The 15,906-nt window shown below is 37.5% G+C and overlaps 1 protein-coding gene across 2 annotated transcripts in view; it reads left to right on the top strand.

Annotated features, from left to right (window-relative positions):
• Positions 1 to 1,144: 1,144 nt before the first annotated feature.
• Positions 1,145 to 15,906, top strand: part of Gbe1 (1,4-alpha-glucan branching enzyme 1) — a 210,950-nt gene continuing 196,188 nt past the window's right edge. Inside the window, exon 1 of one of the 2 annotated variants that reach the window (XM_090347887.1) lies at positions 1,145 to 1,460. In XM_090347887.1, coding sequence (XP_090204013.1) covers positions 1,336 to 1,460 — 125 coding nt within the window. In that variant the 5' untranslated portion in view covers positions 1,145 to 1,335. The remainder of the gene's footprint in view (positions 1,461 to 15,906) is intronic. The other variant, XM_090347879.1, reaches the window with a different exon arrangement.

Consider the following 15,906-nt stretch of genomic DNA (forward strand, 5'->3'; position numbering starts at 1 on the left):
AATGTGTGTGTGTGTGTGTTATTCATTTTGACAATGTTTTATATGTTAGGAGGTCATTTCTTTCTTCTTTTTTTTTAAATACAAAGTGAGCCATGTCTTATTGTGAAGGCTATCTAAATCCTCCAGCCATTGATTCTTAGGTCACGTTATTTTGTACTTTTAGGTATTTATTGGATTAGTCAAAGTAAGGTTTTGAATGTTTTAAAGTCAAAGGCTCAATGCTGTTAATTACCCTTTTTCCATTTCTCCAGCATGCCGGAGAAAATTCTTTCATGTATGTTCAGTTTTCATGCACTACCCAGCTGGGAGTTGGAGGGTTCATTTCTCCTGATGCCAGTTCTGTATTAAAAAAGAATAATCATGGACCTAAAAGCCAGTCAGTTAACAGAAGAAAGTTCTCCAGTAGGAAGTTAGCCAATGGGAAAAGAAGGCTCTTGCTCTTTCACCATTGGTGACTGCAGGGAATTCTACTTTAGTAACACCAGAGTCAATTTGTTGAAAAGACGACACAATTATTATCAAAGACAAATGCATCCTTCTTCCCCATTCTTTTTGACTGTATTACAAATGGCAAAAGTTCTTAACAAGGATTCAGAAAACAGTATTCTCACAGTTGGGAGTTTCAGTGGGATTCAAAATATTCTCTTGGTTAACTTCATCAAAGAGCAAACACTTAAAAAAAAAAAAAGAGGAACAGTGACACTGAAATCAACAGCCCTCCTTTATTGACTCTAGCCCGTTCTACTCCCTGGGGATTTACTCCATTCGTGTTTATCATTGCCCAATCCATTTTTTTTTTTTTACAGAAATTAGATAAGGAAGGTGTTGTCCAATATCAACACCCATTTGATCCAGAGAGGCTTTAGCCAGCAAGGCATCTAACTAGCGTGGGAAGCGGCGGGGGAAGGGGGGCTGCAGGGCAGAAAAGCGTTGGAGGAGAGAGGGCCAGGTTAGGTCTTGGCCAGCCGTCCAGGGTGGCCTCGCGGGAGGTGGTGTGTAGGGGGAGGGCGGGAGGAGGGCGGGGAGGGGGTTGGGTGGGCAGGCCGGGCCCCGGCGGCGGTCTCCAGGTGCTGACCGCGTGAGGAGCGCGGCACCTCCCATCCCTCGCGGGACGTGCGTCCAGGGATCACCCCGAGTCCCGGCTCCTCCCGCCGGCGGTGGGGTGGGGCAGAGGAGGGGCCGGAGGCCATTCTCACGGGCTATAAAAGGCCCGGGGCCGCCGCGGTTCTCCGGGGCTCGCTTCCGAACGGCCAGGGACCCGCGCGAGCTCCGTATTTGGCTCGGGTCCCACTCGACCCTCTCGGGCCTCGGTTACTCGGGCTGCGGCGGCGGAAGATGGCGGCTGCGGCCCAGGGTTCCGAAGCGGAGTTGGCTGCCGCCTTGGCCGATGTGCCGGAACTGGCCCAACTGCTGAAGAACGATCCGTACCTGAAGCCTTTCGCTAAGGACTTCCAGCGCAGGTACCGCCGAACCCCTTCCCTTCCTCTCCCTCCACCGCCCTCCACGGCCCGTCTTCCGGGACGCAGACTTAGGCGCTCGCCCCAGGGCCCCTCTTGGCCCCGCCCCTGCGCGCTCCCGCCGCGCGTCGCTGCAGCCGGGCTCCCCTTGGTGGGCGTGGCCTCGCGCGGCTGGGGGTGGGGAATGGAGTTGAGTGCTGAGCGGCCAGAACTTGTGGGGCTGACGGTAGTGGTGTCCGGAGTGGGCCCTGAGGCCCCGGATAGACTTCTGGCCGCCCTTTTCCTCCTCTCCCTCCCTGACTGCGGTGTGGCGCCCGTGTGCTACGTGCTCTGGCGGCCCGCGCCCCGCCCCGCCCCTGAGCTGGCTATTGCGGGTAATGAGGCAACTTCTTGGTGGAGCCTCTGAGTTTTGCAATCACCCTTGCTCTTCAGTGAATTAGCATGAGTACGTAACCCCTGGAATAGTGTCCATATATATATAAAACAGGTTTATTTCAGGAATTGGGTTTTTCTCCTAGGGAAGATTAAGCCCATCTCATTCCCCACGACTCTCATTAATTGAAAAGTGAGTTTACAGCAAAGTTAGTACTGTTTCAGAGAAGATTAAGTTCATCAGGATCTGTTCCCCCACCCTCTCACACACACTCCTAACACTGATGAGTGAATATACAATAAAAATTTGTAATATTTGACATTGCCATCTGCAAGAGGGAGAAAGGTATGGAAACCCAGACCTGTGGAGAAGCCAATTCAGTAATGCTTTAGTTTTAGCTTGATTTATTCTCACCTCTCCCACCCCACTGTCTCTCAATATATCGGTTTACCACAACTTAGTAGAGTTTAATAATTTCATCTGCTCAGCTGAAAAGGTGTAATTTTCAAAATGAGAACAGCTATTATATGACTTAGACCAATTCAGTTGTAAAGTAAACTCATGAAGAGTTAGTGGTTTCTGCTCTTAAGGAGAGTCACTTCAAAATAAAGGCTACACTGGTCACAGAATATACATACAGTTTTTTTTTTTAAGCCATTGAAAATATTTACCTTGTTAGTGACATGAAACAGCATGGACAATTAATTATCAAGGTGGGTTGATTTACAATTTGTAAGCACAGAATTCAACATCTAGTTTTAACACTGTATGTTGTTACCTGTATTCACTTCAGGAAATTTTTTCCTAAGAAACTCCTACAAATAAGAAAACTAGTCTAGAGACAGGAAAGGAATACATTGTATGCTTCTCATTCTAGAGTTTATATATCCTGATGAATGAGTCTTCCTTAAAGTATCCACTTAAACCAGGTGATTATGCTATTTGCTTTGGGAATATAGCATACGTTCTCAAAGTTAACACCATCTTCAAAGTTAAAGACTAAGATTGAGAAAAACGATTTTAGAGGAAAAGATGATTAAAGGTGGTAGACTTTTTTTTTTTGATGGGGTTATAACAATGACTAATTTATTGTAAGCTTTGTACAATGATCCTTAAAACTTTCTAAAGGCCAAACTGTGGAAATATTTTGTCTGTCTACTCCTCCTTTTCTGAATGAAGTGGTTAGCACTCTTGTTCAGGGTTTCTTTTAAGTACATAGCTTTCTACATAATGGTGGAGGAAGTGATTGTTTTCATCTTTCATGGTTTGTCAAAAATAAGGAGGAGGAAAAAGGCCAGGATAAAGAAGTAGTGGAACACCATATTTTTGGTGAGAAGTGTGGTCCAGATGTGTCTTTATACTCTTCACTATGGTGTGGGTTCTACTTCTGCCCTTGTTCTGATTAATTGCTACTTTCTAACACACGTGTTCTGTTTAAGCATGTTAAGTAGTAGTTTGGCATTTGGCAGAGGTAACTTTCATTGTTCATTGTTGAAGTATTAAAGTTTCTTCCTTCATAGCCTGTTCTTGGTTATTTATTGCTGTTCAGAACAACAGGAATATATCCTTAGCAAAATTCAGATGTCAGTGTGATGTACAGAGTGGAATTACCTTTGAGATGTGCTTGAACTTTTGGGTTAAAGGCTTTAAAAAACAACAACAACAAAACTACTCCATGTACTTTTCATCCCCACCATTGTGCAAGGACACCACATGCCTCCTGTCTGAAGAATGAAGCAGTAAGGTTACATTCAGTGTAGCACCTAGAGCTGCCCTTACCTGAACCCTCTGGTACCTAATTCTTGGATTTTTCAACCTCTATACTGTGATGAATAAATCTTTATAAATTACCTTGTTCTAGGTAATAAGTATGCTAAGATGTTTGTTTCATTTTTCTTGACCTAACACAAATGTTCAAGCAGTCAGTGATTTAGGTGCAAAATACACTTACTAAGGATTGAAGGAAATTTGAGACACAAGCAACAATATATAAGAAAGATCGTGGGGAGGCAGTTTTCTTCTTTTTGATGCATTGTCTCCAACCAATGCTTCTTCATTTGAAAATTTTATGTGTTTTTTCCATATTCTGTAATAATTTTGCATCAAGGGAGAAGATTTTGGTCACTTAAGCTCTGAATTAAAAAATAAATTAGCTTGTGGTGTGACCTCCATGCTGATGCATAGAGTGCTTCCAAGGATGACATTTGCACCTTGGTTCTATTTCTTTTCTTTAAAAAAAATTGTTACTTACACTGCAGCTCATTTTAATTATTGTTTTAAAGCAAAACAGGTTAATTGTTATATATTGTATGCCATTTTGAGTAGCAAAAAGTCTTTCCTGTCAACAGTCATTGAAGGATCCAGGCTTACGAAGAAATCATTTAGAAACATGTTCCTACAGTGGTAGTTATAGCAAGTAGAGAATATGTTGACTTGTGCCTTTTTCTTCAGTGTTTGCCTAGCATCAAGCCCTTTATGCTGGCACATTCTGTTGGCCAGTGTAGGTCAGTGTGCCTTGTGAGTTAACTGACTACTGACATTTGTAAATACTGTTCAGAACAACATGATCTTATTGATTCCAGTCTGTGCCTTCTGCTCAAAGTTTATATAATACTTTTGCATATATTATGATACTTAATCTTGCTAGCAAAACCATATTCATAATACACCCATCTTCATAGCAAAAGCATGAAGTCAGCAGAGGAGGCACTTTTCTTGTTTTATAATTGGAAGAATGGGATATGATCAAATGGTTGGCTTGAGTTCATATGGCTAATAAGTGCTAGACCTGTGATTAATACTTCTTTACTGACACTACCCTGCACAAGTTCACAATTTTCTGAAAATTTAAAGAGTGACTCTTCTTCTCTGTAGTATTATCCACAGTGGATAATACTACAGAGAAGCCCTAATCTTTGTTTCCCTTTAGCTTTTGTTGACAGTTCAGTGTAATAGATTCTCTTGCGTCTTTTAAGTGATGAATATACTGAATAATTAGTGCTTAAATGCATGTGCACAGTCTTATCTATTCTTTAGAATCTATCTCTTGAAGTTACATTTATCTCCTTATCCCAAGATCTTTCTGTGGATTTTGGTATTTATCAGTACAAAAGTCAACATGGCTGGAAACAGGTGGTTTACGCCTGTAATCCTAGGTACTCATGAGGCTGAGATATGAGGATCCTTCCTCAAAGCCACCCCAGTCAGAAATGTCTGTGAGAATCTTACCTCCAATAACTCCCCACCTTTGCTTTTCATAAAAAAGACAAAAAAAAAAAACAGTAGGATTATGAGTCAAGTGGTGGAGAGTTAGCCTTGAGCTAAAATGTTTAGAGGGCCGGGTGCTTGTGGCTTATGCCTGTAATCCTAGCTACTTAGGATCTGAGGATCATGGTTCAAAGTCAGCCCAGGCACTATAGTTTGTGAAACTCTTATTTCCAATTAACCACTGTAAGTGGCACTGTGGCCTCCAGCTGAAGAATTGAGGAACAGCATCCAGGCCCAGAGTTCAAGCTCCATGACTGACCAAAAACAAAAACACACATTTGGCGATATATTACATAGGTCCTGAGTTCAAACCCCCAGAATGTTCACAGAAAATTAAGACAAATAAAAAACTTAAGGATGTATACAAATATTTACTGTTTTTCATTCTGGACTTGTTTTTATTTAATATCCCAACTTAGTTCACGCTGTCTACATTTACCAATGGCTCCATATTGAAAGAAGGCATACAATCTTATTTACTCCTTTCTCTTTTTCTCTTCATCTGTTTATCTAGGCAATTGCAGCTTCTAAAGGTAGGTTTCACTCCCCATTCGAACTGTTACCCTATCTCAAGTCCTTAACATACCAGCCTTATATCTGTTACCCTCTTTTCAAATCTCCACCCCCTCACACACAGTTTTTTCCAAATATCTTCAGTTAAAAACAGAAGCAACAAAGCAATGAGAGAGGCCAATGTGATCATGAAACCCTTTTGCTTAAACCCAGTCAAATAACTCCTGTTTTTGTTTAAGGAGCAGTTCCTATTTCCTGGTGATGGACGTGAGTCTACCTTTGAGTCTGTCATCCTTTCCCACCTCATCTTTGCATCTTCCCTCTTAATACATTCCTTCTGACTAAAAAGGAGGGAAAGCAGGGATGTTGAGATCATTCTATAATGTCCACTAAATATCACTGAAATAAATCAGAAGTGTGCTATCAGTAATCCTTTATTCTTAGGTACTGAACATCTTTATTCCTAAGTATACGTGTGTCTGCATGTGCGCACGTGCTCACCCCCCCAAACATGTGCACGTGAACATAAAAGAAGTTGGACAAGGAAGTGTAGAGAAATCACTGAATAAAAGAAGATAGATTTAATAGTAGAGGCAATTTCTCTTTTTCAGAAGTGTAATTTCATAAAAGTGAATCAATAAGTTCAACTTTTCCTGTATTTGGTTTTTTTTTCCTTATGGTGAATTCATTTAGCCTATAAACTAGATCTTTAATGATCATAAAAACAATTCCAGCTTGAAGATGTGCCAATGCATCGTCCTCTCCCATTGCTACGTATGTTGGTCCAATCCCAACGTGACTGTGCTTTTTGTATATGCTGTGATTCTTTGCTTCTGTCTTATAAGTTCCAAAACATGCTTCAGGACACAGTTTAGAGATGATGTTGTGCTCCTTCCCTGACTTCTCCCATATTGGAAGACTGAAATAGAGGGAAAGGCTTTGTGATATACTACCAATAAAGCGCTCTACCTACTAAAAATAATTTTTGCATTAGATCTGAATCAGAATTGGAAAGTACTCTGGAAATGATGTGTCAGCAGCTTGATTTTCCTAGCCAAAGGGATTTCATTGGTAGTTGAATGATTCACTTTTGTTCTCCTTAAGTGTCAAACTGTGAGTCCTGGAGGAAGTCAGAGGTTCATGTAGAAAAGGCAGAAGAATCTTAAGATTATGAGATGGGCCTGACCTGCTCTTCTGTATTGGAAGATTCCTTTATCATTTGTAGCTGGGATCTGTCCTAATTCCAGAGTCACTCCTGGAATTTTCATGGCAGTGGTCAAAAGACTATGACCTCTGTTAATTTTCAAAGCAGTTGAAAGTGACTTGATGGAACATGTTGGTTTAGTTTAGGCTCTGGAGCCTGCTCTAGCCACCTCCCATGAAATGACTCTCTCTGGTAACTTGTTAGATTTCTTTTAGCTCTCACCTCATTGGGCCTTATTTAGTCAGTGATAAGATAGTCCATAGGAAATCTACTATAGTTTTAGACTGATAAGTATATCATGCTGTGTTTACTTGAAAGTGTGCATTAAGCTTCAATTATACATTTACAGGTAGTAAAGGAAACTATGAAAGTATGTGTTTCCAACAGAATTGCTGCTGCTATCACATCCCTGTTATTCTAAAATCAGCTTACTTTTCTTTCACTGGCAAATCATTTCATTTCTTATAGTGATGTCTGCTCAATATATGCTTATCACTGTTTTGAATATGGGGTTCTTTAGTGTTTAATAGAAAAAACATGCCCCATTTAGTTTTATGTTTAGGGCAACAGGAATCTGGTATCTTGACAAAGGTAAAACTTCATATTAAGCATAAGTGATTATATAATTCACATTCACTGCTTTTATTACACAGTTTCATTGTACTATAAGAACTTATGCAGCTTAATTGATTTTTGATATTAGCATAACTTATACTCTAAATTTAAATCATTATATGTACTCTTAGGAGTTGTGTTAAAAAGAATCAGAGCAAGATAATACTTGAATTTTCACTCTCAAATATATTTGAGTCCTTGGGTAAATTAATCAACCTCAGTGAACATGTTATTTTTTAATTCACTAGAAATTGCTTAGTAAATAGTAATTTGATAATATGCTAGATTACTTTCCAACTTTAATATTTTTTATATTGCTTTCAAATGATTTTTATTCTTGTTAGCTTCTTTAATGCTGTATTCTGAATTAACAATAACAACAACCACAAAAAACCCCAGTTAACTTAAATTCAATTCTTGTTACTCTTTGTTGTGGTAGTTCACTGTGTTTTTACTTTAGGGGATACCTTCTTTTTCTTGTCAAAGTGATTGTGAGAATGAGGTGAGGCAGGTGGTAATTTTAATCATAATGTACTAGAAAAGGGAAAGAATAAGTTTAAACTTTGATCCTTCATTTGGAGTGGAAATGATAAGGCATTCACCAGTTTACTATAAGCTGAAGGCAAGATGAGTCCTGGGATATAATAAGCACAAAGCTCCTTTTATTGAGAGAAGTAAATGCTAGCCTGCAGAAATTCAAAATCACTGTTCTCTTGATCTTCCTTTCTCTCTTTTCTCTTCTTTCATCTGACTGCTAAGTGTTCATATTTTTGGGCATCAGAAAGCTGCAGGGATTTTCTTCCTCCCAAACTCAGGATGGGTAGAAGAATGATCATACTGAGTTTACTAGTAGCAGGAATAACTTTGAAAATAAAAGTAATGTGCTAGAAAGAAAATATGTACTATCTCCTTTAGATATTACATTTATATTTGGATATTACAAAAATAGAAGTGCAGTCTAAACAAATGATTGTGTGTTAATAAGAAAATATTTTAATTCTATAACCTAACTTTTCTGTTTTTTTTTCTGATGATTGGTAGTTTGAGTTGTTTTTCAAATATTTGATTTTATCGTAGTATGAATAAAACACATATATGAAATATTCATTCACATTTCTGTAGATTTATTGAAGAAGCAATTATAATAAGTCACAGTTTGGGTTTACATTAGTTATACAATCTAAAATCTAATATTCAAAATCCACCTCCATAAAATACCTCATTAGACAGGTACATTTATCTCTTCCTTTCTTTTTTCTTTTTTTCTTTCTTTTCCTTTTTTTTTTAAATCTTTTTGGTCAATTGTTTGTGGGACTTGAACCGTAGCTTGAGCTGGTTTGCTCAAAGCAAAGTGCTCTACCACTTTGAGCCACAGCCCCAGTTCTAGTTTTCTAATGGTTAGTTGGAGATAGCGTCTCCTGGACTTCTGTGCCCAAGTCAGCTCTGAACCTCAATCCTTAGATTTTAGTCCACTGAGTAGTTATTTGTTTTTACCAGTTATATGTCACCCACGATAATCTATTTCTATTGTTATTTATAATAAGTTCCTTGACAAGTTATATTTAGTTCTTCCTGACTTTGCACTATAGATGAGCATGATGTTAGAAAAACACAATCCTATTGTATGTGTGTGTGTGTGCGCGTGTGTGTGTGCGTGCATGTGTGCTCACGTGTTATGTAAGAAAATCCAGTCCAGGTACAGTGACTCATTCCTGTAATCCTAGCTACTTAGGAGGCTGAGATCTGAGGATTATGGTTTGAAGCCAGCTTTGGCAGAAATATGGAAGTGTAGTTCATTCAAGTGGTAAAACAACATCTTTGAGTGAAAAAGCCAAGCAAGAGCAAGGTTTCCTGAGGTCAGACTCCAGTACCATCACAATGAAATAAAGTAAAATAAAATAAAATAAAAACATAGGAAATTTAATAACTTACAGAAAATTCTATATATGGAATTATAGAAATTGAGGTTTATATCTCACTCATGAGAAAAGTCAAGGAGAGTGGTTTGTCCTTTAGTATGGATCTGTGTTTCCATATCGTTCTGTTTTATTATCCTTGGCATCTTGTTTTATTATCCTTGGCATTTGATCCCTATCCTTCTACTTAGGAGAGAGCTGGGTACATCCCAGCACCACATCCATGTTCCAGCAGAAAACGTGCCAGCTCACTGTGTCTATTTAGCCAAACATATGTTAGCTTTCTCACAAACTCTAGAGTTCTTTATGATTATGAATTATTAATCAAAGGTGTCCCAAGTTATCTTTACCTGAAAGCCAGCCTGATTTATCAAGATTTTTAGGTATGAGCTTTTGTGTGAGTGTATGCACGCGCCCCCCCCCTTCCTGGGAAATGGCCTTTTATGTCATCTATTCTATTTTGTAGCACTTTTTCATACTTTAAAGAGGAGACTACATCAAGCTAAAGGAGAAAAACTGCTGTGACACCATATTGTCTTCCTCCTCATGACCCTGGACAAATTCTTTGAGCGGAGTCCAAGCATTCACACTTGTTTTTTGAGAGACATCCATAGCTGTGTCTATTAATAACCTAAGCCATAGGGTATGGCTTTCACTAGATTTGACTTATATTTTCCTAGAATCCTGCCTTACAAATGTACATATTTTTTTCTTTTCTGTCCCCAAATAATCCGAACCTATCTCAGTAATTATTTGGTACCATGCTTTTCTGAGCTCTACTATCTTTTTTTTTAATTTCATAGTTTATTTCTAAAATAAATGAAATATGAGAAAGTATGTAAAAATCAATTTCTTCGTTACATGTCTTATGGCCAACATTAAGTTGTTGGGAGAATAGAATATTTGTAATATGAGAAATGAGAAAAAAAAATCAATTTCAGGATTTAATGGATTATTCTATCTTTTAAGACATGAATTTATTTTGTTTTCTAACGTCACATAATCTTTTCCCTTAGATATGTCTGCGTTTTCTTCTTACAGCATATGGTGTATTCTTAAAACTAGTACTTTTGAGAAGATACACACACAAACTTTTCATGTTCATAAAAGTTTATTACTGGAGACAAGTCTAGTGGTTTGTGTTTGCCAAGAGGACTAATGGGCAATTTATCGAAAAATGTGATTCCTTTTCAGTGTCAGAACAGAAGACTAATGATATATCTGGAGTCACATTACTGATTTCTTTTCTGAGAGGTTATAGGTCTATTATCTGTTATTATTCTGTGATATTTAGAAATTTTGAATGTCTGGTAATTGGGTTCTATTGCTTTTAACTTAAATATTTCATTTTGCAGTTTTTCCTCTCTTGATGGTTTGGGGTTATTATATTCCAGGATTCTAAAGTTTCACAATAAGTTCATTGTAATTTTTGAATGTTTTTAGCTCCTTCCCTCCCTTCCTCCTCCCCCCCTCCCATCCTGAGGCTTGAAATAAGGGCCTGAGCAATGTTGTTGGGCCTTTTCAATGCTAGAGCTCTACTGTTTGAGCCACAGCACCATTTCTGTATATGTGATGCCTAGGAATCAAACCTAGGTCTTTCATGCATGCTAGGCAAGCACTCTAAGACTAGGCCAAACTCCCAGTGCCTAGTTTTGTCTCTCTCATTTTCTTTATTAAAAAACTCAGACACTGTAGTTTGCATGTTTGTGTTTTGTTTATACCTATTAGTCTTTTAACCTTTTTGATTTTGGTTGACTGTTCAGTGGCTTACTAGTTGTGCTTACTAGTGACAGAAGCATATGATAACAAGTTTCTTTTTGCTCTCCTGTCTCAATGTGTTGTTGTTGTTGTTTTTTTTTTTTCCCCCTTCACTCCTGACACTTAAACTCAGGGCATAGGCACTGTCTTTGGGGTTTCTCAAGGCTAGCTTTTTAACACTTGAGCCACATTACCATTTCCATCATTTTTTTTTTTTTTTGGTTGGTCGCCGGGCTTGAACTCTGATCCTGGGTGCTGTCCCTGAACTCTTCAGCTCAAGCTTGCCACCCTACCCGTTGAGCCATAGTGCCACTTCCAGTTTTCTAGTGGTTAATCTGAGATAAGAATCTTACAGACTTTAGTGCCCGAGCTGGCTTTGAACCTTGATCCTCAGATTTTAGCCTCTAGTGTAGCTAGGATTACAGATGGAGCAGGGTGAGGTGGCTCACATCTTTTTCTGTGTATGTGGTACGAAGGAAATAAACCCCGGGCTTTGTGCATGCTAGGCAAGCACTTTACAGGAAGGCCACAGTCTTGGCCCTTCAATGGGACATTTTTAAATTAAAAATTCTGTACTATTATTGATGGTATTAAACAAAATTCTACTAACAAATGCACTACATAAGAAATTGCATACAAAGAAATGATAGTGATATGGAAGCTATAATGTGTCTTTAGTTCAAAGTACCTTTAATGTAGTAGAAATTGCTTAAAGAATTATAATTTGTACTAAATAGCATCTCATTTTAAAATGATAGACACAGAGGAAATTGCAAAATGAGTTGCAAAAAGAGGCTCCTCTACCTTTTACTATGCTTTCCCTTGTAGCTTGTCTTGCGTAACATTACAGTGTGGTAAGGAAACCAGAAAGTTTATAGAGGTACACTGTACAGCCTGTACAGCCCATACACACATTTCTTCGGTTTTTACATTCCCTTACTTGCTTCATATGGACATCATGATCTTCTCACATGTGTTTTATTAGTGAAATTGCTATAACAATAGAGACTGAGGATCATTCCATTATAACAATGGAATTCCCTCATGCATAATACTCACTGTTTCATCATCTTGAAATGTTGGTCTACCAACCTAGTTTCCTCTCATCTTTATAGTTTGCTTCATCAAGAAAATATTACCTAAATTAACAATCCCTAAAATATGTAAACTTTTGGGATTGATTTGCTTTTGTTTATAAACACCATACTCTCATGTTCAGTATAAGTTGTACATTATTAATAATTTGTTCCTTTTGATTACTGAGTAGTTTTTCTTATTGTATATACATACCATTCATTTTCATTCATTTATGAGTTTACCTGCTGAAGGACATTCAGATTGTTTCTAGCTTTTCTCTAACAGAAATATTATAATGAGTCTATGTTGAAAGTATTTCGGCACAGATTTTATTGCTCTGAGAAATGCCTGGGATTATGGTAAATATGTAGTTAGTGTTAAAACTGTCCAAACCATTTTTTTACAGTGTCAGTGACAGTTTGATATACTATTAGTAATTCGTGAGAGACAGCTAAATAAGTGAACACAATTAGAGTAGACAAATCCACTGTAGTTATGATAAAAGCATACTCATTCTAGTCAAGGAAAATAGCTCAAACATGTTAACTTGAATTGCCTTAAATTCCCAAAATATTTCTCTAAAAAGAGTTATGTCTTTTATTAAAGACTTATTTTATTACAGACCGGAGAAAGTATTATCTGACCTCAATCTTCATTAAAACAATTGGCTAAGTAGTCTGTACTTGTTCATTTCTTAAAGTGAGTATGGACTTGCAAAAATGAGCACCAAAGTATGCTGTGTAAGAATTGCCACAAATATACAAACTAAAACTTAAAGTAATTTGTAAATCAGATCCTACCACACATCAACATTCCTTTCTAATGATACCAATGTATTTTGAACATCATAAGGGGCTGTTTTTTTAGATACAAGAAGGCAAGTCCTAAGTAAGACATGGGGGTCTCCTGTGTAAGTCAGGAAGATATTATGACAAGTGCCATATAGACTAGGAAACTTCAGGAAAGAAAATAAACACTGAGTATCCTCTCATGATCCTACCTTACCTGGGTACCTGACTTATGTAACTATAATCCCTCTGTATGTAACACTTTTAATATATATATATATATGCTGTATGTTTAGTAAAATACACATATAGGAAAATATATATGGTAAATATACATATATATATATGACTGAAGGAGATTAAGAAAAAACATTTCAGACATTTCTCTGTTTATCGTTAGGGTTAATTATGCTTCCACCTTTGCCTAAGAGTCTCCTCTCCTATTGATTTATGATTTAAACAATATTAAAAGAGAAATAAATGAACTTTAAGTGTAAGCAAGGTGCTGTTTCCCATAGGCTGTGTAGTTGGCATGGCTATTCCATATAGCTCTTTTCATTTAAGTGACTCTTAGGGTAAGTGTACCACATCTGTTGTTTTGAGCAAAAGTACAAACAATATAAAACACATCATGGGCTATGCAGAGTAAATTTGATGAAGATTTATATCTTGATGAGGTGAGTGAGATCAAATGACTAAATTCATCTGCAATAGCTCTAGACCTTTCTGAACATGACAACTCTCCTTGGACCTAGCCCAAGTCACCAGCTGTTCCTAACTTTGTTGTCCCAAGAACCTTATTTTGTGCAGTGACTCATTATGACTTGCATTACTCCAGAGTCGATCTCTTCCCAAAATGAAGAGAGTTGGAAAGACACCTTCTCTGTCACACATAAAATTTAGTGACCATATTGAGGATGAGTACATACACAAATGTGTGGTCCTTTTTATGTCTTTCATATCATAACATTCTTCCCTCTCTGCTGGTTTTCTCTTGAAGGGCATTCCTGCATTGTTTACATTTTTCATTTAGTATTTGTACCTACTCTGAGTATTTTCTAGTTAGCTTCATAATCACATGGAAACATTGGTATTTATAAAAGTATTTTTTTTCTCACTAGTTATCAGTCAGATTCTTTCCTGGTTGCTCTTTTCTTGTTCTCTTTAAGATTTCATTTTTGTTAATGTAGCTGTCTGGTACATGCTGATTGCCTGTGCATCCTGGGATGCTGGACGTAAGTCTTGAATTTAAGAATAGAAGATAGTTAGGAAACACATTGTTGGCTTTTGGTGTTTCTGTGGAATTTAGAATGGAGATTTGTGACTCAGGGGTGTTTTGCAAAATATGTATTGACTTGGGGTCTGGTCCAGCAATGTTCTGTAATATGAGAAATGCAGAAATATTTATTACTATAGTTGTTGGGGATTCCCTAGGAATGCTCGAAAGTAATTCTTCTATCATGTAGTGGCCTGTGGTGGGCAAAACCTCTCACACATACAGCTTAACCTTTTTCCTGTCTAATACTCCTTGTGAAGAAGATTGTAATTTGGGCATTGTGCTATTATCACTTTGCTGTTCCCAATGCAGTTAGTGTATATTTCATTTCCTAACATTCCTCAAGCAATTCTGTTTAACATGATTTCTATTTCAGAACATTCTCCTATTTTAAAAACTTTTTTTTTTTTTGCCTCAGGCCCAACAAAGCTTTTTTTTCCAGCCAGGCTAGTAGTAATTTCTATCCTTGCTGGCATTACTTACCTCCACTGTTAAAATTCTCTGTGGTTTTCCTAAGACTATATTAGTTGGCAAATGCTGGGATGTCTCTGCTTTTTATTTGTTCATATGTATACTTTGGCGTACAAAAATATAATTTCATTTTTATTATGACTAAAGGGAAAACATGGCTAATTTTGACATTTATTTCCATTTCTTTTTAATATGACTAAGGGGAAGATATAGCTGATATTGACATTTATTTCAAATGTTTGAATTTCCAATTATATAAGTCACATTTTGTTTTCTCAATGAGTAGAATGTTAATCTTCCATCTCAACTTTTGAAGCTATGAATAGAATATTCCTGAAAAACAGTATTCACAGTAGATTAAGAGGCTGATTTGATGATTTAGAAAAGTGTACTCAAGTTCATTTCAGTGGATAGCAGGTTTTTTTTTTCTTCTAGTTGTGTGTCTTGAACTCAGGGCCTGAGCACTGTTCTTGTACTTTCCTCAGGGCTAGAGCTCTACCCCTAGAGCTACAGCACCACTTCCAGCTTTCTTCTATGTATGTGGTATGGAGGAATCGAACCTGGGTCTTCATGCATGTTAGACAAGCATTCTACCACTAGGCCAAACTCCCGGCCCCAAGCTTTCCTTGTTTAACATGGTACCTGAGAATCTAGTAAACAAATTTCCTAAATTGCTTTTCCAAATGATCATGAGTTAGGTTTATTTTGGCGTGAGATAAACTACCACTCTAACTTTAGATTCTTTAAAAAGTTTTATTTTATTGTAAAGGTGATGTACAGAGGGGTTACATAAATAAGGTAATGAGTACATTTTTTTTTTTGTAGCTTTTTGGATCTGAATTTAAGGAATATTTTCTTCATTGAAGAAAATCTAATAAAGGTATACAAGGCTGATAAAGGTATATGGTTAAACTCTTCTGCCTTACATGGAGGTAGAGTTTGAGATATTAAAATAGTCAAGGTTTTCTTTTTTGGATTCTTTGTTTTTGCTTGAACTCTGAGCCTGAGCACTGTCCTTGGTCTTTCTCAAGGCTAGAGCTCTACCACTTGAGCCACAGCACCTTCCAACTTTTTCTTTGTATGTGGTACTAGAATAGAACACGGGTCTTCGTGAATACTAAGCAAGCACTCTTTCCACTAGGCCAATCTCACAGTCCCATTATCAAGGTTTTTAAGAGATTTTATAAAATA

This window comes from Megascapheus bottae, chromosome 1 (genome assembly GCF_031878675.1).
Source record: "Megascapheus bottae isolate mThoBot1 chromosome 1, mThoBot2.hap1, whole genome shotgun sequence".
Classification (NCBI taxonomy): domain Eukaryota; kingdom Metazoa; phylum Chordata; class Mammalia; order Rodentia; family Geomyidae; genus Megascapheus; species Megascapheus bottae.